The sequence below is a fragment of the Cavia porcellus genome, unplaced genomic scaffold, assembly GCF_034190915.1.
Source record: "Cavia porcellus strain 051 isolate PalLab524CR breed Dunkin Hartley unplaced genomic scaffold, mCavPor4.1 scaffold_4, whole genome shotgun sequence".
NCBI lineage: Eukaryota > Metazoa > Chordata > Mammalia > Rodentia > Caviidae > Cavia > Cavia porcellus.
The window spans coordinates 106920242-106945634 of NW_026947487.1; the positions used below are offsets into that span (position 1 = coordinate 106920242).

Genomic DNA, 25393 nt, shown 5'->3' on the forward strand with positions numbered 1-25393 from the left:
CCCAGGTGCAGGGACCCAGGAGGAAACAAGGCTTCCCAGGTGAGGAGAGCAAGCACTGTGACCCTGGCCCAGGCTCCATAGCAGCAAGCTGCAGCAGTGAAGCCTGGGCCTGAGCCCTGGGCCCTGGGATGCTTCGACACCCCAAGAACAGTCGTCCCTCACAGACCAGCACCCAACTGGGTGGGCTGGGTGGCCCCCTCCCTGCAGCACTCTCTGGCCAGGCTCAGCCAGCCTCCCCCGGGACTCCCTGCTCAGCTCTCGACAGAGAAAGGCCTTTTGTTCCCTATCAAAGGGGACGTCTGGGACAGGGTTGACTCAGGCCCTCCCCACACACCCTCCCTTAGGCTCGATGCCCACAGAGTCCTGTCCAGGCCTCCAGTGAGCATGCGCCAGGCACCCCACGCATGAGCAGGCCAGGCAGCCCACGTCTGGCAGCAGCTCTGGGCAGCACAAGTGAGTGAGGCACTGACACCCAGGCAGCTGGGCTCTGGGGCCGCCTGTGGCGGGAGATGGGGCAGGCTGTGTGACTGACTCGGGCCCCAGTGCCGGGGTGCAGCTCAGCGCCTCACTAGACTCATCTCCCTCTTCAGGCCCCAGACTTGAGTCTCTTCCAGAGCTATTTTTAGTGCTGGAACCTGCCAACAGTGGGGCAGGCGGGAGCCAGAGCTGCAGGGACGTGGCAGGTTGGCCGAGCCTAGAGGCAAGGCCTGGGGCTTCTTTTATACCCTGGCCTCGGGAGGGGCCCAGCCCTGAGAGGCAGGTGGTACACCCGTGCTGGGTGGTGGGTCCATAGAAGAGCAAGGGCTCCCCCTCCCACAGCCCTGTCAGCTGCCCACTCACCCTCACACACAGGGCCAGGGCATGGGCCAGAGGGCTCTGGAGGCCGAACCCCAGGCCCAGGGACCAGGGCCTTTGAGCTCCTATGGCCAAGAGCCAGGTGATAGTAAGCAGTCACCGTAGCCAGCCAGTTTTCTGTTAGAAAAACAGCCAGCTGCCAAACAAGGAAAAGCCAGCAGGGAAAAGCTCATTAGGGAAATGAACTCCCCAGAGGGCTGCTGGGCCCTGCTAATTACAGGCCACTGTGCTCTGCACCTGAGGCCCCATTACCAGGACCTGGAGACCCTGGGGGAGTGGGGAACAGAGCCTCAGACAAAAGGTGGAGGCCCACAGCCTGACACATGTGCGTGCGCATACACAAAAATCCCTCCTGTTCATCCAGCACAGGACACACACAGAGGCGGAGAGCCCAGCAGGGCAGGAGAGCGCTGCTGTCCCACCCCAAGTACTGAAGGTGCTGGCTGTTCAGCCCCAGGCAGGCATGAGATCTCCAGAGCAGCCCTGGCCTTTCAGGGACCAAGGTAGCAGTCAACCAGCAGGGGCCAGACAGAGGACAAGGACAAGGGAGTTCTCTCCAGTGCACCCTGTCCTGGGGCCCTGCCACCTCCCACAGCTCAGCTGCTGCTTCCTTTTCCTACAGGTGACTTGGGCCCATGCCAGGCTGTGGTGCACCCAGTCCATCCCCCAGCAGCGCAGGAGGGCTGTGGGGTCAGGCAGTCTGCCACCCATCTCCACAGAGCAGGACACACCTTGGGGCAAGTTCTCACAACACTGAGGCACAGCCCACGCCTTCCCGATCCAGAGCCTCCAGCCCAAGGAGGACCCAGGGCGCAGGCAGGAGCCCTGGAGGAAAGGAGACTTCCCAGCTGAGGAGAGCAAGCACAGGTGGGTGTACCTGATCTTGTTCTGTGCTGGCGCTGGTCCAGGGTGCACCCCAGCACAGGATTTCCCCTCTGGGGCCCCACCTGCACATGAAGAGCCTCCATCCCCCTGCTCCTGGTGCCCACACCCAGTCTCTGCAAAGCATCCTGGTGTCCCACGGTGGCCCTGGCCTTGCTCTCCCTCGCCACCCACCAGATGACACTGCTCCAGGGGTCCATGCCCTCCTAGCTCCAGCTTTGTCACTTGTCCCACCTACCTACTGACCATGACCCAAGAGTCTGAACTCAGTTTCCCATACATCCAGTGGGGAGGCCCTGAGGCATTTGAAGGCAGGACCCTGAAATGCAGGCACAAAGGTGTACCCCAGATGTTCACTGCCATGCTCTTGGAATAAAAACACCAGCAGAGACCACCTAGTGCCCACCTTCAGGGGAGGCACAGACAGCCAAAGGAGGGCAGCCATTCTAAACAGGGTTAGGAAGAAATTTTAGTAATCAGAAACATACTTTTGGTATCTAGTGTTGGATCTGTAACTTTAAAATGCAAAAGTATGTGTACAAATAGAGCATATACTTAATAAAATATGCCAAAATCTCCCCAAGATTATCCCTTGATTAGGGACATCTCTAGACCTTTTCACCCATTATGCGTTTTTTATGGCAAACAAGCACTGCTTTCATGATCATAAAATACAAGCAAATGCAATCAAGGCTGCCTTGGCCAGGAGGGGTAAGGCTAGTGGGGGAGGGCTAGTGGGTCAGGAATGCAGTTCCCCTTCCTGGGCCACCAGCCATGCTGGCCCGTGAAGCAGTCTGAGGGGCTCCCACTGCCTGCCCCTGCCTCCCATGGTGCTGTGGCGTGCAGACAGTGTATGGGTGTGTGTGTGCATGCACACATTTGTGCTTGTGTGTCGTCTGTGCACACATGGAAGACATGGACCATGAACTGTCTCAGAGCAGACTTCTGCTACTGGCCTGTCCAGCCATAAGGCTGAAAGAGCAGGTAGGGTGGGAAGGAGGAGCAAGCCTTGGTGGCGCATGCCTGTAATCTCAGCACTCGGAGAGGCTGAAGGAGGAGGTTTGCCACAAGTTCAAGGCCAGCCTGCGCTACATAGCAAGACCCTGTCCCAAAAAGGAAAGGAAGGGGAAGGGGAAGCAGAAGGGAAAAGAAAAAGGAAAGGCTAGATATGATGACACTCAGGAGGCTGAGGCAGGAGGATCACCTCAAGTTCAAGGCCAGGCTAGATTAGATAGTGAGTTCAAGGCCAGCCTGCACTATACAGCAAAACCCTGTCTCAAAAAAACCAACCGAACAAAAAGAGTCACTGTGGACATCACTAAGCAGCCACTCCTACCAGGCCTCCAGGGGACCTGCCTGGCTGTGGTGTCCCTGAAGCAGGTGACTGGCGTGGGGGCCCCGGGTTTACTTGGTGACTGCACCGGAGGAGGCAGGCATGAAGGAGACAGGGAGAGCAGAGTGGAGCTAGCAGAGCAACCACGTCCTCAGGTCTGAGGGACACCTCCTCTGCTTCTGACCCCAGGGAACTCCACTCCCCAGCACTGGAGCTGCTTCTCACACAGGAGTGTCAAGTTTCTCCTGACTCAGCCCGAAGCTTCCCTCCAGTGTGACCTCCAACGCAGGCACATGGCCCTGGGCAGGGGGTGCCACACTCACAGCTGGCCCGGAGGGCTGTCCCACTAGCAGAGAAGGGCTGCTCCGTGGAGCCAGGGACACCCAGATGTGCCTGGGCCTCAACCACAAACCTTGAGCCCTGTGCTTCCCTCTCCTTTGTCAGGCCCAGACAGTCCCTGGGACCAGCAATGTTGAGGGTGTCCCCAGAAGCGCCCCAAACTTTCCTCTTCCTCAGGAGTCCCCATTAGACAGACGTGAAACTCGTAGCCCTCTGGCAAGATTCCTCTGGCTGGACTCCACGCAGTGAGGTGGAGCCGGCTCCAGTCTGGCCAAGAGGAGGAGGGAAGCAGCACATACACCCCGAGATGGCCCTGGAGACGCCGCAGCCCCCATGGGCCTTTGTTCTCTTCCTGCTGCCAGAAAACGGATGTGACGGCTGCAGCAGGACATGATTTATGCCTGTGCCACTCATGATATGCTCTTCTGATGACACACTGCCCTCCACAGCTGATTCTCTCACTCCCCCCAACCTCACCCCCTCCTGTTCCCTGGGCTCCTTGCCGCAGTCTGGACCCCTTCATTCTCTGCCGCACACTCTGCTGGGTCAGAGTTTTACCTAGACGTGCACCCTGCACCAAGGATGCCATGAACCTCTCCAGCGGCCCCTCCAGTGTGTTCCCAGCCCTTTACCCTGACTTCCCCTGCCTAGCTGTGCCTGCTCACTAGGAATATGAGACATTTCTCCACGCCTGCCGGGTGACACAGGCACACCCTGCATCCTCCTACTCAGGCTAGCCTGTGGAAGGCCCCCTCACTTCCAAGAAAACTCAATGTGCCCTCATCTGCACCCACTCACACAGATGAATGAATGGTCCCCAAAAGCCTCCCATCCTGACCTCGCACCAAATGTGCAGCCACTGCTGTAGTGCGGAAACCCAGGGTGGTCAGGCCCACAGCGGACTTACCTTTGCTGGCGGCTTTGTCCCCTCCCAAGTACGCGTGTCCATCGATGGGGGGACCTGGTAGATGTCATGACCTGCGCCGGCAGAAGGTGGCACCTGGTAGATATCCTGGGCAGGACTTCCAGGTCCAGGGGGCACCTGGTAAAGGTCTGTGGCTGGGCTGGGAAATGGGTGATGGGGCGTCTGCTTTGAGAACGTGGACGTCTGCTTGGCTGGAGGCGACTGGAACTGCGGGCTCGACCCTGGGGCCTGGTAGAGGCCCTGCTGAGCCTTGCTGGGAGTGGGAATCAGGTAGACACTGTCAGAAGGAGGCTGGTACGCAGCAGGGAGCATAGGCGAGTACTGAGAAGCTGGGGGCACAGTGGCATGCAGGCCCGGTGGCAGGCTGGGCTGGGGCTGGGGCTGGGGCTGGGGCTGGGCTGCGGTGGCAGGTGGGCCAGGCCCAGGCCCTGCTGGCTTCTTGTCGTACATGCCCACCAGGATCTTGAGGCGGTTCCCAGGAACAATGCCCTGGCGCCCGTGCAGTGAGCAGAGCCACCAGCCATCCAGGCCCTGAGTGTCCCGCTCCAGCACCGTCATGATGTCACCCTTGCGGAAGGAGAGCTCATCCGGGGACTCTGCCACATTGTCGTACAGGGCTTTGGCCAGCACATTCTAGGGAAAAAGGACAGAGGCATGAGTGAGGGCAGGAGGATGCACTCGGGGTTGACCGCCCAGGTCCCACCCCTCTGAGATCAGGGTGGCACCTGGCTTCAGCTCTGGAAATGGAACTCGGAGAGCTCTGGTGAGACAGCAGGGCTTTTGACCCCACCAACCCCCAGTAGAAAGGCCCACGTGACTTCTGTCTTTCAGCTGGAAGGGAACCCTCTCAAAATCCTTTTGACCACAGCAACTACCATCAACACCAACAGCTCGCAAGGTGCTCTTCAAAACCACTCCAGGGTCAACCTGCTGCCTGCACAGTGAGAGCAGCAGTAATAATATGTTGTGAGGAACAGGGAACGATTACCTGAGGAGATTCACAACACCTGACAAAAATGAAAGCTTCTTTAGATCAAAACACAAGAAAATATCCTTAAGTCTATCTCCCCCAAGCCAATGGTTAACAGAGAAACTTTAAACATCTTCCCTTAAGAGAAGATGAGAAGAAAACAGATGGTCGCTCCCCACTCCGGCCCAAGCCAAGTGCCCTGCTGCCCTGGTCAGCGCAAGCTGCCAAGACAAAGCAGGCAAGGGACGTGTGCGGACACTGCACAGGGACAGAACGGCCAGCTGCAGACCTCGGGATCATCTATGTAAAAGTCCCAAAACCAGAAGAATTGACAAGAAATGTCACAGCCAAGACAACACATAACAACAACAGCTAGAAGCTGGCTGGGAACTCATCAAGTAACAACTGCATGAGACCACAACAGAGAAAGATTTAAATTCTGTCAAAGCAGTAGAGGGGAAATCTGAATAAGGGGGAGAAATGCATGGGTTCTGACAAATACTGTAGGATGACAAATACTGTAAAAACTGCTTTCCTCATTCAGCAATCCCCCTTACCCATGGTTTCACTTTCTGTGGTTTCAGTTAGTTACCCATGGTCAACCGCAGTCCAAAAAACACTGAACAGAAAATTCCAGAAATAATTCACAAGCTTTACATTGTGCACTCTTCTGCGGAGCCTGATGAAATGTCGTGCCACTCCGCAGCACCCTGGCCTGAGGTGTGAGTCATCACTCTGTCCAGTGTGTCCACCGTTACCAAGTCCAGTGCAAAAGTACAGCAGGGCTTGTGTTCAAAGCACAAGGGGAGTGATGCTGGTGATTCAGAGATGCCAAGCAGAAGCTGCCAAGTGCTTTCTTTCGAAGGCAAAGGTGAAAGCACAAGACTCTTTAAGAGACCACAGCCATGTAACTATGATGATCTATTTTATCACTGTATACCTATACAGGACAAAACATGATACAGTATACACTGGGTTCAATATTTCTTGAGACTTCAGGCATCCACTGAGGGTCTTGAAATGTATCTTTCCCAGTAGGGCATGGTGGTCCATGCCTGCAATCCCAGCACTCAGGAGGGTAAAGAAGGAGGATCTCCATGAGTTTGAGGCCAGCCTGAACTACACAGTGAGAGCTTGCCGAGAGAGAGAAAGAGAGAGAGAGAGAGAGAGAGAGACAGAGAGAGACAGAGAGAGACAGAGAGAGACAGAGAGAGAGAAAAGGTACCTCTCCCAATGATAAGACGGTAAATTCATCATAATAAAAACGCCAGCAAGTTTTTTGGTTTTTCTTTTCCTTTTTTCAGGAATCTAAATGAAGGAAAAATGAGTAATGAGTAAGAAGTAACTTCATGAGTAAGAAGTCAATTCTAAAAATGAAAAGTCCAAGATGCCCCTTCCCAGCTATGGGCACAGCACATGCAGGGACCCCGAAGCAATGGAGAAAGATGGAGACCACACTACAGGCCATACGGGGAAGCTCCCTCACTGTATGAAGAAGGCTCCATATGGACACTTAGCTCACAATAAAAACAGAGGCAATTAAAAACCTAAATGCAAAAGGTCTACCTCCAGGGTGCATAAAATTTGGAGGAGATTCCTGCAATCAACATGAACACTAGCAGAAAACACGGCACGTTCCCCAGGGGAATGGGATGGGACGGCTACTAAGGTTGACTGGAACTCCAGCCAGCAGAGACACAGCCCAAGGTCCCTCAGGGAGCTGCATGTGGTCATCAGGTGCCCTGGTATTCTGGCAGTGGTGGCAGGAGCATTACAGGCCTCACTGACCTCAGCAGTACCCAGTGCCAGGGTACTGCCCCCTCACTACACTGGGCCACCTGGTTCTTCTTCTTTTTTTTTCTTTTGGTACCGGAGATCAAACTCACAACCTAGCACTTTTGAGGCAGGTGCTTATGCTGCTGAGCTAAATCCCCAGAGGTTCTCAGAACAAGAAACAGACCAACAGCCCAGCGCCCCTCTCGTCATGCTATAAACATCTACAAAACAACACCATGTCAAAGACACCACCTAGGGACAGACCCAGACACGCCACTTGAAAGCCAACATGGTGCTTCCAAGACGGCAAAGCGGTAAGATGAGCATCGGAAATACCCACGAAAGACGGGGTAAAATGAAAACGGATGGCCAAGGAAGGGCACCTCCCCTTCAGGGGAGTTCAACCTCACAACCACTCACAGCGGGCACTGCTGTGGTCCCGAGACAGTGGGCAGATTGCCCTGGAGTAGGGAGATGCACTCCCTGCAGCCCAGCAATACAGTCTGGGCAGTGGCTTAGAAGGGCTGTGTGGCCAGAGGCAGGACACAGGAAAACCATAGCATCGACAGACAGGCAGTGGGCAGTGCTGAGGACACCGAGTTCAGTGGGGCTGAGTTTAGTGGCACTTGCTTATAATTGCTGCTATTTGGGAGGTTGAGGCAGGAGGACTGCAAGGTTGAGGTCACTCTGGGTAACTCAGTGAGACCTTGTCTTAAAAAAAAAAATAGGGGCTGGGGATTTAGCTTAGCAGCATAAGGGCCTGCCTTGCAAGCAGGCAGTCGTGAGTTCGATCCCTGGTACCGATAAAAAGGAAAAAAAAAAAAAATACAGAGCCGGGGTACGGTGGTGCATGCCTGTAATTGGGAGCCTAAAGTAGGAGGCTACACGTTCAAGGCCATCTTGGGCTACATAGTGAGTTGAAGGCCAGCCTAAACTACAGAATAAAACACTGTCTCAAAAACAAAACAACAAAACAAAGGGCCAGTGACTGGTGACACAGCTCAGCACTAGTGTACATCTAGCACACAGGTATTGGGTTCAATGTCCTGTACTGGGGCGTGGAGAGTGCACCACTGTCTCCCAGCACCATGGGTGTGTTCCTGCCACTGTCCCCTTTGCCTAGGTGCCAGGCTTAAGCTGGACTCACACAGCACAGAGGGCAGGAGTGAGGGAAGGACTAGACAGGACAGGGCCAGGGCTTCTGTGGCTGAACTAGGACAGAAGAAATCAGACCACATCCAGCCGGGCCCCAGAGACCCCACTGGCCAGGGCATTCAGGGAGGCCAGAAGGCTCCCTATGGAGTCCTTCCCAGCCTGGCCTCAGCTCTGGGCTGTCCTGAAAAGCCCTCCTGAGCCTCCTGGGGCTGAAGACGTATAGCCAGGTCTAGAGCTTGACTCGGAAATGGGCCTGAGCTCTGTTCACCCACGAATGTGTGACCTTCCCCTTGGGGGTCAGGAAAAAGATCAAACAGGAGCTGGAGTTTCATGAGGCACCAAGGGCAAACTCCCAACAGGAGCCAGAGGTGGCAGCTGAGGACCTGACAGAGGGTAGAAGTGGCCCCTCCAAGTCAGAATGGGTGCCCTTCTTCCTCCACACCTGAAGTTGGGGCTGCAAAGTGACCACGCTGAGCATACAGAAGAGGGCAACAATACTCCAGGGAAACCTGGGCAGGCGGCAATACTCCAGGGCCCAGGCCAAGCCGTTCCTTGCTCCAGGAGAAACTGGCTAGGAGCTCATTTCTCCAGAGCAACTCAGAGTCTTCAGCCCCAGAAAGTGCCACAGTGTTTCTTTCTTTCTTTCTTTCTTTTTTTTTCCTGGTGTTTTTGAGACAGAGTTTTGCTATACAGTGTTGGCCTTCAACTCAAAGTGATCCTCCTGCCTCAGCTTCCCAAGTGCTGGGATCGTAGGCATTCACAAACCACACCTGGTTGCTCTAGGCCTTACTTACTCACCTATCTGTCAAGAGGGCACTGCTGAGCGCAGAGGCCTCAGAACCCTGGCAGTATCACAAAAGGATTAAAAATACTCTGAAGCATAAATTATGTCTTAATAAAACATCACTGGGAATTTGAAATTGGACAGAGGATCAGAATACCATTGATAATGTTCAAGACAACAGGGAAATAGTTTCTCTTCTTGTTTTGTAGAATATTTCAATTTTTATTTAATGAGCATTTCTTATTCTGGGGTTGAAAAAAATAGATACTCTAAAAAAGAAAACAGTGGACAACCTCCTAGGTTTCAAGGCAGGATGGACAGAGGCAGCCGCTATCTGGAGGCCAGAGCAGGAGCAGGCCAGGGCAGGGACTGCCCTACAACCCACCAGGCCTCAAGGCCCCCATGCCCAAGCTGTCAGCAAGAAAAGCAAATTTCCCAAATATGGTCTGCAGCTTGCCTCTGGGAATCACATCCCATCAGGGGGCGGGACACCCGGCCTACTCCCCCCCCACTCCCGTCACTGTGACCCCAGAACACAGAGCCGCCTGGCCTGGTCCCCCAGCCCCTGCCCTGGTGACCACAGGAAGTGCCAGCAGAGTGAGTCAGAGGAAAATTCCCCTCCAGCCAAGTCAGAGGGGGTGGGGCACAAGCAGAGGGGACTGCCGCTTGGCCTGTCCAGGCCCCTCACCTTGGAGAAGAGCAGCCTGGAGGAGGCAGACAGAGAGGCACAGGCTGGGAGGGAGCAAAGGCAGGGAGGCCAGAGGGCTCTCCTGAGGGTCCAGCAAAAAAGGAGGGAAGAGGACCGTGTGCCCCAGGTGAGCTCCTGGGGTGGCCCCAGCCCCTGCTCGCCTACAGCATGAACTCAATGAGGCAGCCCAGAGCCATAGCAACTGTACAGTCTGGAGCAGCTAGAGCCAGGCTGGGAAGTGCCTCACGGCTGGCCACGTGGCACAGGGTGCCTGGCACCAGAGGCTCCTCTGCCTGCGTCAGCTGCAGCGCTCTGGGCCAGAACTCACAGAGCAGCCTCGCCCCTGCCTAGCCCAAGTCCTGGGTGTCTGACCTACCACCTGCTACAGCTGGCCACGTACCCACCCTTTCAACCTGGCTGCCTCCCCAGCTGGTCTTCAAGGCCATGTGGCTTCTTTATTCTCCCTCAACTCACTAAGCAGCAGCTAAGCCCAAAGCACTCTCTCCCACTTCGGGGTGACCTTGTGTTAGGCCCTTTCCCTCGGAACACCCAGGGCCTCTCTGCTAAGATCGAAGCTCCAGCTTCAAAACTGTGATTTTTGTTTGTTTGGGGGTGCTAGGGATAGCACCCAATGCCCCATGCAATCTAGGCAAGTGCCCTACCCCTGAGGTTCACCTCCACCCCCAACTCCCATGGTTGTTCCTTAACAAAAGATTTGCAACTTGCCTAGCTCCTGATCTTGTCCAAGCTCCTAAAGACATTGCAGGCCTAGATCAACAAGGCCATCAGTGGGGGCTTAGCCTGCATCAGAACAGAAAAATGTCAAACAACAATGCACTACAGTTGGGGACTGGAGCTTGAGGCCCTGAGTTCTACTCCCTGCACAGCTTAAGAAAAAGAAAACATAGAAGAGAAGAGAAGAGGAAAAAGCCATGATGAGAGAGAAAGATACCAAAAATAACACGCGCCAAGACCTTGTATATGTGTTTGTACATTTGTACAAACACACAGCCAAAGATGGCCTCTCCAAGGAAGCTACAGGTGACTCATGGCAAGGAAGGTCATCGAGACAGAGCAAAAGCATGAGCCAAGATGCCAGCAGCACCTGGGCAGGGAATGATCAGTGGATGTGTGGATGCCTCACAAGATGTCTCTAAACAACAGCTTCCTATGGGCAACTAAGCCCAGAAGGCGCAACGCTGGCCACGCATTTCTGTTCTGGTCACACTCCCAGCTCCCTAATCTTTTCCCCTCAAACTCTAAAAGGAAGATCACAGGGACCTTGTGTCCTGATCCAGAGTGGAGTAGAACCCCGCCTACTAAGCCCTCCCCAGCGTCCCTTACTGTTGGGCCACACAAATACTTCCACAGCAAGCTCACAGGGGCACAGAGGACCTCAGAGGGGTGCAGTAAGGGCTGCACTAGTGCCAGCCCTGCACATCCAAGGCACCACGCAGGCTGCTGCACTGCTTCCTGACTCATCCATCTCTGGCCACCTCACTCCGGCTGTCCCCAAGCTCAATCACTGCCCTCCTCCAGAAGGGCTCCCACGCTCTTTTCTCAGCTCCCAGTACTCACTAACATGCCTTGTTGCTGCCTAATTTACACCCCCAAACCCAGTATGAGAAGGATATCCTATTCAGTGGAATCCTAGGTGCACACATGTGCACGCACACGCACACCCACCAGGCCTGACACAGCACATGCCACAGAAGGTGCCTGCTGAGCAGGTGAGGCTGAGGAGAACCCAGCCCAATGCCAGCACTCCCCAGCCAGGTCCACTCCCAAACAACACCCTGGCTATCACACATCAAAGCCAACTGGGCTGTTCCACGGGTCCTGCCTATGCCTGAGAATGGCCCCCACTGTGCCCCTGGGCCCCAGAAGCAGAGTAGCAGGAGAACTGCATCCACCTGATGGGCATCCAAGATTCCTGCCGGGCTCTGCCAGCTTTTCTGGGAATCCTGAAGTGCTGTGGGAGTCCCCGAGCTCTGACTCTGGGGAAGGGTGAAGCTGGTGCCTGGGAATGCTGAGGGGAGGAGACACTGCAAGGCTTCCTCTTGGGGGATCCTTCAGGCAGGACTAGCCTAGCCAACTGTGGAGGACACTACAACACTGCTGGCCAAAGGACGCACTGACAAGCAGGCCTGCAAGCATCCCCCAGCAGACATGCCCTTAGCACCCACAGCCAGCCCAACATGGGAGCCAGGGGAGTAGGCAAGTGACACAATCGGTTCCTAATGACAAGAAAAACAGTGCATTTACCCCAGGCCACAGACAGAGCTCTTTTACCCACAGTGACCATTTCATTTAACATTCAAAATAACAAAAGAATCCATCCACCTTCACATTACAGGTGGGGAAACTGAGGATTAGAACAAAGAATGGACTTGCCCAGGGTCACAGAGCCAGGAGGCAGCAGAAATAGATCTGGGGCTGTGAGACAAAGTAGAACAGGGGGATTCCTGGGATAATGCTTAGGTTCACAGACCCGGGAATGGAAAAGTTCACAAGCCTTGCCCACCCTGCCTTGTCTCCACCTCTAAAACACACACACACACACACACAAAACCCCATTTACAGCAGGCACTAGGAAACACTGGCTCCCTTCATATCCAGAATCACTGCAAATGTGGGCCAAGTTTATTTCTGGGATATTTTGTTTGCTTGTCCCAAAGAGCCCCCAGCGGCCAAGGGATACATGCCCAACAAGTGTGCTTAACTGGCAGTTGCACCCGCAACCTCTCCTCACCCCTGCCAGGATACCCACAAACAGCCACAGACTCACTAGGCGGGGTACTGACCATCCCACCTCTCCCTGCCCTGGGCTCCAACAGGTCTCTGAGGGGCAGCATCTCTTCCCTTCCCTGCCCCAATGCCTAAGGTGATGTTCTGGGTCGAGCCAGCAGCATCTTCCCCTAACATTCTCAAGGACAACTGAGTAGACAGGGTCCCAGCTCAAGTTCCTGATGCTCGGCTGGCAGGAAGCAAGAGTGTGGAAGCCCCACACCTGGACCCATTCCAAGAGGAGCACAACTTCTGCCCTGTCTACCTTGAAAGTGTTTGAAACCTCAGGACAAAACAGGCAGTTTGTGGGTCCTGAGACCCATGCCCAACACTTGGCAGCCAGAGGAAAAGTCTGTAGAATGAATGAACAGCTACCTGTGAGGTGTCGTATGCCAGAGGTTCCCCAGAACAAGTGCAGTCCAGTGCTTGACTCTGTCCAGGGCCAGCCAGGGACTGAAAATGTGTCCCAGCCTGACTCCTACCAAGCTGTCCTTGGGGGGCTGAATGGAGGAGAGGTGGCATGAGAGTCCCCCCCAACCTGCTGTAAGGCATGGCATCTGCAACCCAAAATGTGCTAGAGGGTAGAGGTGACCACTGTCATCCTACCCTGGCCTGGGGCCCTGAAATCAAGGACTGTGGATTCTCTTCAGTGAATCCTGGCTCTGCTTCACTCTTTTTTTTTTTTTTTTTTTTTTTGGTCTTTTTACTTTTTATCGGTACTGGGGATCAAACTCACGACTGCCTGCTTGCAAGGCAGGCGCTTATGCCACTGAGCTAAATCCCCAGCCCCCTCCAGTTCACTTCTGTGATTTAGTGTCTCAGTGGCAAGCTTAGCATGAAGCTGATCTTTACTTCAGGAACAACACCAAGCCCAAAACAGTTACAAAACTCCATCCCCTGGTTTGTCATCATGGCATCCCCAGGGCATGGGGCCACAAGCAGAAGGGATAGCAGGGACTTTGTTATGTATAAAGTCTGGGTTTCTTTGTGTTTACATCTAAAGCCCCCTGCAGCTCCCCACTGTCCAGTCCGAAGCAGTAGCTTTCGGCAGCCCTAAACCTAGCCCCATTCGCCTGAGGAAGAACAGACACATGATGTGACAAAAGGTTCTCCAGCTCAAAAAGTGTACCAACCTCAGGTTTCCAAACTGCACTGTGGGGATGCGGCTCCACCCTTCCATCATCTGAACTCTTCCCACCCAGACCCTGTCCCTTTGTCCCAGCTCTCACCTAGACGAGGGAGTTCCAGCAGCAGGACAAAGGTAGAACCAGAGCTCTCCACTGTGCCCAGAGGACTGTAAAGGTGATCCCCCCACTCCCCGGCTCAACAAAGCCTTCCCAGGACACCTCCCAGGGGGCTCATCTCCCTCTCCTGAGTGGCTCTGGCTGCCCCAGTGGGCTGTGGGCTCTTGGGGTGGATGGGTCGGGTCTTCAGGCCCAGGAGAAAAGGGCAAAGGGAAGAACAATGGATGCCAGGACACAATTACCAAGACAGCCTAGGAGTCAGACCATGGTGGCCCTAGTAAAGCTCGGCAACTCGGCAAGGACCAGCGCTCCCCGACCCCAGGTAGGGAGGGGGCAAATGTGGTGTAGCACTAGATTCTCCCTGAGAGGTGACTGTCCCTTTCTGCAGTTCAGTGTCCCCATCTGTACCACTCTGGCACAGCGGCAGAGACTGCCGCCTTTCCTGTGCAGACAAGATGCTGAATAGCACTGGCCTTACTTCCATCCCTCCGCTAGACCTAGTGAGACAGTGCAGTCCTCAGTAATCACTCCCACTCAGCACAAGGCCAGAGGTTCCAGTTCTCCTCCTTCTGACCAAAGGTGACTTTCCCAGCAGAACACGGAACTGCCCTGCCCTGACTCTACCCAGCTCCTGCTGGGCTCCTTCCTCACCCACGTCAAGTGGGAGATAGAGACCAGTGCCAGGAGGGTGTGCCAGCATCTCCTCCCCCACAGGCTCCACCTTGCCTGGGCCAATCCCTCAGGCACCCACACCTGCTCTTCTACCCCGCCAGCCTACACTTCCACACCCAGCTCTCCTATGGGGAAGAAAGGGGGCTCCCAGCCCTGGATAACGGGAAACCTTCACCAAGCTGGAAGAGGCAAAGACGAGATGACCCACAGTCACTCTGTAAAGGTGACCAAAGCTGTGCAAACCATGAGTACGTCCCATCCTAGACTTTTCCTCATTGCAAGGTGCCAAGAAACTTACCCAAGGGCAGTCAAGACCCTTGTAGGGAAACTTGCAAATGGGAAAGTGAACTGCTGTCTCCATCTGGGATCCTCAACTCCAAATACCTCCAGGCCCTGTATCTGGCTCCCCGCTCACCACCCTCAACACTTGGGAAACCGACCCGTTCAAAGTGGCTTGGTCTTGGATCGCACCTGACATCTAAGCCGCGGAAGTCAAAGTGGACACCCCTCCTTGGGCGGACGGGCCGGGGCTCCCCAATACAAGTCCCATGGCTCCTACATCTACACAACACAGCCGGACGCTGGCTGCGACTGACGCAGGGCGTCCCGTGGCCCCTTCGCGGAGATCCGGCTCCAGAGCGGTCTGGGCCCGGGCAGCCCGGCCAGGCGCTCCGCCCCCGCGCCCGGAATCCATCGCCCGCGGCCGGTGAATCATTAACGCACCGCAGCTAGCGCGGCGGCCCCGCCGACTTCCCACCCGCCCCCCCCCGAGTCTGGGGGCGACGCGCGGCGGCCCCCACGAGAGGCCGGGGGGACCTCGCCCCGCCGGTGCGCCTCCCGACCCCGCGCTCCGCGCTCCGCGCTGCCGAGGAAACTGAGGCTCGGAGACGGGGCCAAGGTCACCCAGCGGGCGGCGGGGAGGGCCGAGAGCCACTGCCGGCGACTTCCCGGGCCTGGAGCGCTCGCGGGCCGCTGCCCCCGACCCCGCGCCCGGCAGCGAAGGCCCCCGCTCGCCCCGTGCCCCAGCGAGCGAAGCCGGCTCCGACCGCGCGCCGCGCTCACCAGGTAGTTCATGGTGCCCCGGCGACCCGCGACCTGCAGAGCCTGCCACGCGCACTCGGGGCCCCGGGCGCGCCCCAGCTGCCGCGGCGCGAACGCGGGTCCCGCAGCCTCCGCCGCCGCCTGGGTCGTCCAGAGCCGGTCCCGCCTCGCTCCGCCCGCCGCCGGCGCCGCGGTCCGGCCGGCCCAGCCCGGCTCCCGGCATGCCCGGCCGCGCGCGCCCATTGGTCGCCGCGGCTCCGCATGTAAATGAGCCGCCGGCCGAGGGGCGCGCGGGCGGGGCCGGAGAGCGCGGACACGAGCCCGGCCGGACAGCCCCGCCGCGGGGCTCCGGCGGTGCCTTTTCCTCCGCAACGCTCCCGCCGCCACCGCGGGCCAGAACGCGTTCCTCCAGCGTCTACGCAAACGCCTCCACCTCTGGGAAGCCCGTCGGGATCTCTTTCTCCGGCTCTGCAGCCCTCGCCGCGTCCCCTCCAGACTCCGCCTCAGGTTGACTTTGCCTTTCCCACCCGCCGACCCCTGGCCATTCCACGCAAGTCCATCGGGCCATCCGACTGAGACTGGAAGCCAGAGTTAGGGGAGAGGCGTGCCCCAGCCTGCAGAAAAAGAATGACAAGCAAGGTGTTACTGCACAGGCGAGGATACCAAGAAATAGAGACAGTGGGAGGCTGTGCTCTCGCCAGGCTGCGCCTCCTCACCCGCTCCATTCCTCAGGCCTTCGGGGACTCCAGCCCATCTCCCTAAGTCCCAGGGGAGCAAATCGAGCGCTTATCCATTCCTGGCCCAAATGCACCCGGGGACCACAGGACAAGGATCCCAGGAATTATAGAGTTGACACTATCCGCCCTTCCAGCCTCGCTGCAGCCTCCCTTGCCCTGCTTCTATGACAGTTCCACCCCAGGAGACCTGGCAACCCCATTCCTGAGTCAGTGTTGTCCAGCACCCTCCCAAAACCTGCTCCAACTTGCCTGTTTCAAAAATATGGGTGTGCATGTGCATATGCATGTGTGAATGGGGAGAAGGAAATATCACTGCAGGGACGCTGGAGAGCCTTGGTTGTCTGCAGTCTACCCCCACCTTGCATGTTGCAGGTCAGACTGCGTCACTGTGCACAGCAAAAGCAGGTGTCACAGTTCCTGAGCACAGTCCAGGGAAGCACAGTGGTCTAAGGCGTGGAACCTGCTCTAGACCACACAGGACCAATCGGAGTTCCCTGGGCTGCTCCCAGTACCAGGGGAGCTGGGGGGGAGGGGGGGCATAGTAGACTTGGCTTCACCCAGCAGCAGAGAATTTGCAGGCATTTCAGGCAGGAGCCTGAGGATCTTCCACTGCCCCTCCACCGACAAGCACCTACACACTGGGCAGATGTTCAAGGCCTGTGACCTCTCTGCGCTTCTCTCCCATCTGTAAATTGCAGGGGCTGGCCTGGGGCAGGCCAAGTCAGGCTGCTCACAGGTCTTGGGGGAGTTCATTAAATGATTCCTGGCCCTACCACTTCTGAAAAGCCTGTCACCCACCATCACCTCCTTTCATTCTCCCCAGCTCTGGCTTGGGAACTGCAGGTCAGAACTCACAGCACTGTTAAGTAGGTAAGGAGCACTGACCCAGAGTCCTAGAAAGAAATAGGACAACTGGCCAACATGCTTCACACACACAAACCCAGTAACACCATTTTCCCACAAGGAAAGGAGGCAGCTCTCAAAAACATGCCTGGCACACCCTCTCTTGCTAGTCTCCACGTGCTGCCACCAATGCCTCAGCCTGGAGCAGTGGCCGGAGAGCGGGCCTGGACCACACACCAGCATCTGTCTGCCAGTGGCAGGTGCTGAGGAGTCCTCGGGTGATCCTTAGGGCTCTATTCCCGAAGGGAGGGGCAGGGACCAGGGGCTCTAGGCTGTAGGTCTCTGGGGGATGGAAAGGGACTTGAAAGGCCTGGCCCTCAAAGGAGCTGGCCCCTGCTCCATCCTAGCTGGCCAAGGGTGGGCCATACAGAGAAGAGGTGGCTGACTGGGACCTCATGAATGGGAGACCCTCATCTCTCAGGAGCTGGGTTAATGGGGCATTGGGGGTGGGGCTGCTGGTGTGGATGAGGCAAGTGGGGGAAGGGAAGTAGGCTCAGGCATTTCAAAAATTTGCTCCTTTCCACTTAAACACCCCCCCCCAAGCCTGTGCCTCCCAGAATGGCATTTCCGGTTTGAAAGGAGGCCCCAGGATGTGTTTGGGGGAGGGGCACCCACTAAGTTGGCTCTGGCTGGGGTACTGGGGCCAGGACCTCACACTACCCTGTTGGGTCTCTCAGGCCCTGCGGCTGCCAAGGAGTACTGACAGGAGGCAGCCCTGTGCGCCAGACCCACCCAGAAGGGACAGAGCTGGCAGCCAGGGGAGGGCAACGGGACTGCGGGGCCACCATGACAGCTCTGCAGCATGGCACTGGTGAGGGTTACAGTAGGGACATGGCACTCCAAGGGTACCTGGGGCTTTAAGCCAAAGTCACATTCTGAGACTCAACCCACCCACTCCACCTCAACAAACAAAGCTGCCCTCCCCACAGGGCCAGCACCACTCCCACCCCCACTGCTGGCTGGGTGGGACCTCAGAGGTGGTGGACAGACTGGCCAGGCTGAAGGAATCTGTGGCTGCCCCAGGAACGGGTTGTGGAGCCATGCACATGTGTGGCCATGTAGGGGACCAGCAGCAAGGATCAGGGCCCCAGCAACAAAGCTGGCAGAAGGCTCTGCTGGAGAAGCACAGAAGCACAGCCAGGCGCCGCTCTCCCGGACAGCTGTCAGTCATCCCAGGAGTGCCTCTCACCAGATGTGTGGAGATGTCGCAACCTGTAGGGCCTGAATTAGTTACCCGTGCAGGAACATGTGGGCCTAGCACATGGGGACACTGACTCTCACTGCCCACAGTGGACTCCAGTGGGAGAGATGCCTAGGGTAGGGCTTATGCCATCTGGGCTTTCTGAGGTCTCAGCTTTGGTACAGATCCACTGCACAAAAGAACCACTCCTTGCTTGGTGCCTAAAAATGCCCAGGGCAGCATGTATGCAAGCAAAAATGGAGAGAAGCATAAGTCAACGGTCAACTCCAAGGGACTCTTAGACAAACCAGGACCTCAAGGGAAAACAGGCCATGAAAAGAGCGACTTGCAAGGACCAAAAAATGTAGGACAATGCTTATGACTGAGCAAAATGCAGACCTAAAACAACCTGCATGGTTCGACAACACACAACCCTGCCTCTCCCAAGGCTTGGGCTTGCCTGCAGCACAAGGTGGTGTGCTGGATGTTCCCTGACAGGCAGCTCTGGAAGCGGAAGCAGGAAAGGATTTCCTGAAGCCGGAGGTGAGTGCTGCCAAGCCCCAGGGAAGGAAGAAACCAAGTCACTGGAGGGCCAGGGAGTTGTCACTTTTCCCTGGGCTAGTGACTCTCTGGGTGAGGGAAAGGGTATACAGACTCTTGTGGATAGCCCAAAAAAGAAGCAGGCCCAGATTTTAGTCCTTGCTGCGCCCTGGGCACCGGGAAGGAACTCAGTGCACTGGCCAGCCCACACCCATGATCCCTACTGAGTGACCTTGGCTTGTCCCCACAAATGCACAGGTGGCCCCAGACAGAGCAGTGTGCCCACGTAGGGCGGGTATTGGAGCTGTCAGCCTCAAGAGCTTTCCTACCCCCCCTGCTCTCCAAGGCTGGAGTGACTGATAGGCAGGCCATCGTCACTACTGCGGTGATTCTGTGTGAAATTGGGCACATACCCTGGGCCAATCATCCTTCAGCATCTCTCAGGCCAGTTGCCACAGAGCTGGATGCAGAGGGAGAAAACCAAGGTGTGGGGTACCACGAAGAAGGACCAAGTGAAGGGACACAGCCCAGGGGTGGGAGCCGCCAGGTATACACTGACCCAGGCCTCCCTGCACCCCACACCCAGGCCTCAGCCCAGTAAATCCAGCATGTACCCACCTATCAAGGCGGCTCCCCTGCTCCACTGGCGGCTTTCCTGGAGCAGGAGGCCAGGGGCGGTGCGCCTGCCTCTCCTGGTGTGTCACAATTTCCTAATGTAAAAAGTAAAGGGTGGCAGAGGTGCCTGCCCGGGAGCAGAGTGGGGCTCTGCATGGCCAGCTAGGGCCAAGGCTATGGTGGGTGTCCGTGCCCTCTTCACTCTCATGCCCTCCTCTCCTACTTCCCATACTCTCCCCTCCGGCAGGGGCCTCCTTGGGTGCTGGCCTATATACATGCACTGAGGAGGACTCTGGGGTCAGCTCCTGTATCCTTAGCACCCCTCAGCAAAGCTCCGCACTTGGGGTATTAGGAGTCAGGCAGGCAGAAGAGACAGGGACGCGGGGGAAGGCGGCACATGGGGGCAGGTCCCTGTCCTCAGACAGAAAACTCAGCGGCTGGTGACCATCCCACTCCTTTGACAGGCTGGGTAGGCAGCGAGAGGGTGTGGTCAAGAGGCCTCCCCAGCCTGGCCATCTGTTCTCTGCCTCTCCCATGGCAACCGGTCAGGCAGACCCCGGGGAGGGGAGAGATTTCACACGCCATCTGCTGCCCACCCCCTAGCTGCTTCCAACCAACACAGGTGCTCATACCCACAGATGCCCACAGAGGGGCAGAACGGAGTCACCATCCCACTCTGCTGGAGTCAGCAAGTCAGGGGACCAGCAGGGTCACAGAGGAGGACCCAGAGGCTCTGCGATGCAAGCACAGGAAGGAGTAAACTCAGAGAAGACAGCCATGGCAGCCCCTCCTGGACATTCTCGCCCCCACCGGGCCCGTTCCAGCCCAAGGAGAAGCGCACTGCTGGCCCCAGGAGATCCAGGACCAGGCCCTTGCCCAGGTTTAGCCTGTGAGGACAGGAGCAGATACTGATCACTGCTACTAGTCGTGTCACCCTTAGCCACCCTTAGACTCTCAGGGCCCCAGTTTGCATATGGGTTTAGTGTAAGCTCCTTTAGCAGCTGTGCCCATCCCCGGGCCCTGGGACCCACAGCACGTGCAGGCTGTCCAGGGCACACGGTACCCAGTGTCGTGCTCCAGCTGCACTCCCACACCTGCACACAACACATCCAGTCCCCGGAGGGACACCAGGGCACACAGAGGTACACAAGCCCATCCCTGTCACTCACACCTGTAGACACAGCAGCCACAGCATGCCAGGTGGGGAGCTGGATAGGGCTGTGCAGCCAGTCCCAGCCTCAGAATGCTTATACTCCAGGCGGGGGGCGGGGGCATGAACAGATGAACATTCATTTGTTGTGGTGACAAGGAGGACTCTGAGGGAGAACAAAGGAGACAGCAAAGTGACAGCACTCCCCTATTTTAATACAAGGTGGTTGGGGAACCTCTCTAAGGAAGTGGCATTTGAACAGATGTGTGAACCTTCTGCTAAGGCTCCTTATGCAGAGAAACTAACAATGAACATGGTAAAAATAGCACAGGCAGGCTGCTCTTTTCCCCAGTGGGAGGAGCCCAAGCAGCAGCAGAGAGGCCTGGGGACTTGATGTCCAGGGGGCTCTCAATATAGTCTCCCCCCCAATCCAAAAGTCACCCACCTGGCCCCTCTAAAGTGGTAACAACGAAGCAACTGAATGAGGCTCTAGAAAAAAATCAACAGTCCCTCCCCAGCTCTGTGTGTGTGTATGCACATGGGTGTACATGTGTGTTGAGACAAGAGTCTCACACGGCTGGCCTTGAACTCATGACAATCCTCCTGCCTCAGCTTCCCAAAGTCTGGGATTATAGGCGTGAACCACCACACAGCCCTCCCCAGAGGTTTGCTTGTTTAAATAAACAAACAAACAAACAGAATCTTTGTATGTAGTCCAGTCTGGCCTCAAACTCATGGTGATCTTGCCTCAGCTTTCTGAGTGCCCTCTTGGGCAGGGGATGGGGGTAATATGCTTCTGGGTTTGGGATTCTGAGTTGAAGTAGGAAGCTGTCTGCCTGTTGGGGTGTCTCATGGAAATCCCATTCTTGCTGGGGAAGGAAGGAAGGACACAGTCAGCTCCTGGGACAGGCTCCATCTTCTTTTGACTTCCTGCTTTCCTTAAAGTCCTTGCAGCCAGGACCTAGGCAGGCAGGAGTCCTGGAAGCAACAGATATGACCCAACTGCCTAAGGTTAGCCTGCCAGGTAACCTGGGAAGAGGAATGCAGACTCCCAGACACCTGGCGAAGACTGTGGTCACACCACTTTCTGAACAAGCATGTAACTTCTGTAGCTCCAGTATTTGGAGATACTGTAACTCTTTGGGCATGTCCCTAGGCTACATGATCAAGTATCAGATTTTATAAAATACCAAAATTTGCCAGACACAGTAGCACATGCCTGTAATCTCAGTACTCCCAGAAGCCTGAGGCAAGAAGATCACAAGCTTGAGCCTAGCCTGGGCAACTGACTGACTTAGCAAAGCCCTGATGCAATTTTTAAAAATTTGAAAAGAGCTGGAAATAAAGCTCAATGTGAAGGTTTAATTTCAGTACCCCACCCCCCAAAAAAGCAACCCAAATAGTTTATTATACCAACAATGTGCCAGTGTCCCAGTACTTAAAAATACACATCACGCAGAAGGCATCATGCTTCATGTTTGTAATCCCAGCATTTGTGAGGCTGAGGCAGGAGGATCAGGAATTCAGTGCCAGCCTATGAGTTTAAGATTAACCTGGAAAATAGTATGAGACCCTATCCCCTGAAAAGAACAGAAACAAAAACAAAAACAAATTCCACAGCATATAAAAGCTGGAGTCATGGGCTGGGGATTTTGCTCAGTGGCACACACCTGTCTGGCAAGTGCAAGTTCCTGAGTTCAATTCCTGATACAAAAAAAAAAAGGCTGGAGACAGCTAGCTATCTGCAAGAGAATGGATACATGCACTGTGCCTTATTCATAAGCAGATTCTACTTAGCAACAGGGAAAGAATGAACTGCTTGTCCTCACCACACGGAAATCTCAAAACCATAACGCTGAACAAAGAGTGCCACGAGCTTCCACAGGTACACAGCTCAAGAACAGGGAAATCTAACCCAGGAATGAAAATCAGAATGGGGCACGGCACGGGACTGCGCACCTGTAACCCAGCTATTTGGGAAACTGAGCCAGGAAGATAAAAAACTCAAGACTATTCTACTACACTAGTCAATTCAACAAGACCCCGCCTCAAAAATTAAAGGGCTGGGGGGTGAGTTCAGTGATATAGCATCCTTCTAACCTGGGTTCAATCCTCAGGACGCACAGTTCTAGAAGCTGTGGTGGGGGTGACCAGAATGGTGGCCACCCTGTATAACAGGACTCCTGGCTTTTGAAAAGGGGCTGTTAAGAACTTTGTGAGGTGTCAGAGGCATTTATTATCTTGAACTGAGTTAAGGTTGCAAAGAAGCTTGTATTAGACAAAATGTACTCAACTGTACATTTCACATCTGTCATTTCATAATGTGTTAAAAAAAAAAAAAAAACTACTCCAACAAATGAGTCTCAACCAGTAAAAGCAAAATAAAACAAAGCACCAAAGAAAAATTCATGGAATACAAAACACAGGGGATGTAGCGCAGGGGTAAAAGCGCTCACCTAGCTTGTAGGAGGCCTAGCTTGTAGGAGGCCCCGTCCTATCCCCAGTATAGCAAACCAACCCAACAGGTGGGTGGGTATCCCACACTTAGCACCAGCAGGGGCCTGGGTTTGATTAGGGGGCAAAGTGCAACCCCAGGTATTATAATCCTAAACCTACTACGCTACTCTTTTCTGTCCTGGCTGTCAAGGGAGCTTCAAGTTAAATTTCGGTGCCTACTTAGCCTAGACTGTCTGGAATAATTTTTCTTCCTTCCTCATATGTGACATAGTTCTGGATATTTTAATCATCTCGACTGTTTGTGTCTTCTAATATAATCTTGCTTCAAATCCTTTGTGGAATTTGTCAGGGTTTACATAATAAGTTAAAATTACTGAAAAGCCCCTCAGCTTCTAATCCCCCCTAAAAGAGATTAACTTTAGAGCCTCAACTTGTGACCGTCTCTCCTGCCACGGTGGGTACCCTTCAGCGCCCCTCCAAGGTTCCACCCGTGCCGGCCTTATGTCTTGAGGAGAGGGAGACAATACCCCAGCAAAGAGGGACTAAGAAGACGGAGACAAAGCAACAGCATGCAGCAATAGCAAGCAGCTGTGCAGAAGCCAGGGCAAGGGGCAGCGGCGCACTGAGGAGCACAGAGGATAGAACCTGGTGCCCTGTGTAGACACTGGAGGTCTGCAGGGGCCACCCACAACCCTGCACTCACAACTCGGTCCTGAGCCGCTGCCTAATGGGTACCCATGCAGGACCAGGCTGCAGCGCACCATGCCTGAGGGCAGGCCTGCACCACGCAGCAGATTCCACTGCCTGAAGTGCCACCCCTGTCCTGGGACCATGAGAGGTGGAGCACCCACCAGGCCATGTGGGGGCCAGCTGGTGGCCCCACTGCAGGCCACTCTGTTGGTGGGTTGAAGACAGCAACCCTCCCCCAAGACTTAAGGAGAAGGGGCCTCGTGGCTCCGGCAGAGCATAGAAGAGGCCCGGTCACCTCACCACTGAGACTCTGGAGGGAGCCACACAGACCACACAGAAAGGGCCACTGGAGGCAGACTGGGCCAGTCACAGAGAACCATGGGATATGGGCTGACATGGCCCGGAACTGTCCACAGCCTGCATGCAGGAATTGGGGGAGGGTCCCTGGCCACCACGCCAGACAGCTGTGGCAGGAAAAGGCGATGTTCTCACAGCAGTAGCCAGCAGGGCAGCCTCTTACTAAGAGCCGCTCGTTTCTGTTGCCAAAGTCTCCCCAACCCCGTGGGCTCAGTGCTGCTAACATCCCTATCACTCAGATAAGAAAATCAAGGCGCATCAAGGTCCTGTAACTCACGAGGTATGGAGCTAGCATGGAGCCCTTGCCCTTGACCACCAGAGTGTTCCCTCAGCCCTGAAACCACCTCTCTGGGACCCCTCTCAGCCCCCAAAAAGGTGTCAGAGGCCAAGGTGTCAGGCTCCGTACAGGGATATAGTGACCTTTTTTGGAGACAGAGACTCATAATATCACTTGAACTCACAGGCTCGCATTGAATTCATGATCCTCTGCCTCAGTGTCTCAAACACCCCATAACACCTGGTGTGTGGTATGCATTTTAAGTACTGGGGCATGACACACTGTTGGTATAACACCTTGTTTGGGTTGATTTGGGGAGACAAGGGAGGTGGCCAAAGGCAAGCAGGAACAAGAGGCAGAGAGGGCAAGGAGGACATGAATCCAGGCTTTGGTGCACCTGCAGTCTTATGAGGAACCAAATGACTCCACCTACAAATGCACAATCACAAATGGGGAAAAGAGGCTCCTCAAGGGTGGTGCTGCGTGGGGAGCAGGACCGACCTGGTGAAGGAGGCCAGGGCAGGAAATTAGTTCTCTAGAGCCCTGGGACAGAACATGTGGCAGCAGCACTGGAGACCATGCTGAGGACTTTGGACTTGGACACTGCCTCTTCCCATCCTATCTTCTTGAGCCCTTTCTACAAGGCCCCAGTTGGCTACTGCCCTCATGGCCACTTTGCTAGCTCTGCTACTCACAGCACCAGCGGGCATAGGACCAGGCACAGGTTTGTGGTGGTGGGAGGTAACAATGGGAGTTAAGCCCTGACAACTGAGCTCCGCTGGTCACTGTTGGGGACAGGCACGGTGAGACAGGGGCTGCCCAGCCCTGGGCGAGTTGCCTGGCCTCTCTGACCTCTGTCTCTCAGGGGAACAAAAGAGGTTATAAAAACTCATGCTTAGAAAGCCACAAGCAGGCTGGGCCTCCTTCAACAGCTCAACCAGCAGCAGCCCCCACAATTAGAGGCCACACAGGATAATGGTCACTTTATGGCTTAGATCTTGCCAGACTTGGTTCCCATCCTGGCTCCACCTCTCAC

The 25393-nt window shown here is 55.5% G+C and overlaps 1 protein-coding gene and 1 long non-coding RNA gene across 4 annotated transcripts in view; one reads left to right on the top strand and one right to left on the bottom strand.

Annotated features, from left to right (window-relative positions):
• Bcar1 (BCAR1 scaffold protein, Cas family member) overlaps positions 1-25393 on the bottom strand; it is a 34053-nt gene that overhangs the window by 5598 nt on the left and 3062 nt on the right. For 2 of the 3 annotated variants that reach the window (XM_063247681.1, XM_063247680.1), the window contains exons 1-2: positions 15473-15709; positions 4317-4967 (exon numbers count right to left, since the gene is read on the bottom strand). In XM_063247681.1, coding sequence (XP_063103751.1) covers positions 4317-4967; positions 15473-15694 — 873 coding nt within the window. In that variant the 5' untranslated portion in view covers positions 15695-15709. Of the gene's footprint in view, positions 1-4316; positions 4968-15472; positions 15710-25393 lie in introns of those variants that run through there. The other variant, XM_003472109.5, reaches the window with a different exon arrangement.
• On the top strand, positions 15848-21277 carry LOC134475789 (uncharacterized). The gene is made up of 2 exons (XR_010047036.1): positions 15848-18814; positions 20065-21277. It is a non-coding gene; the product is annotated as an uncharacterized LOC134475789 (long non-coding RNA).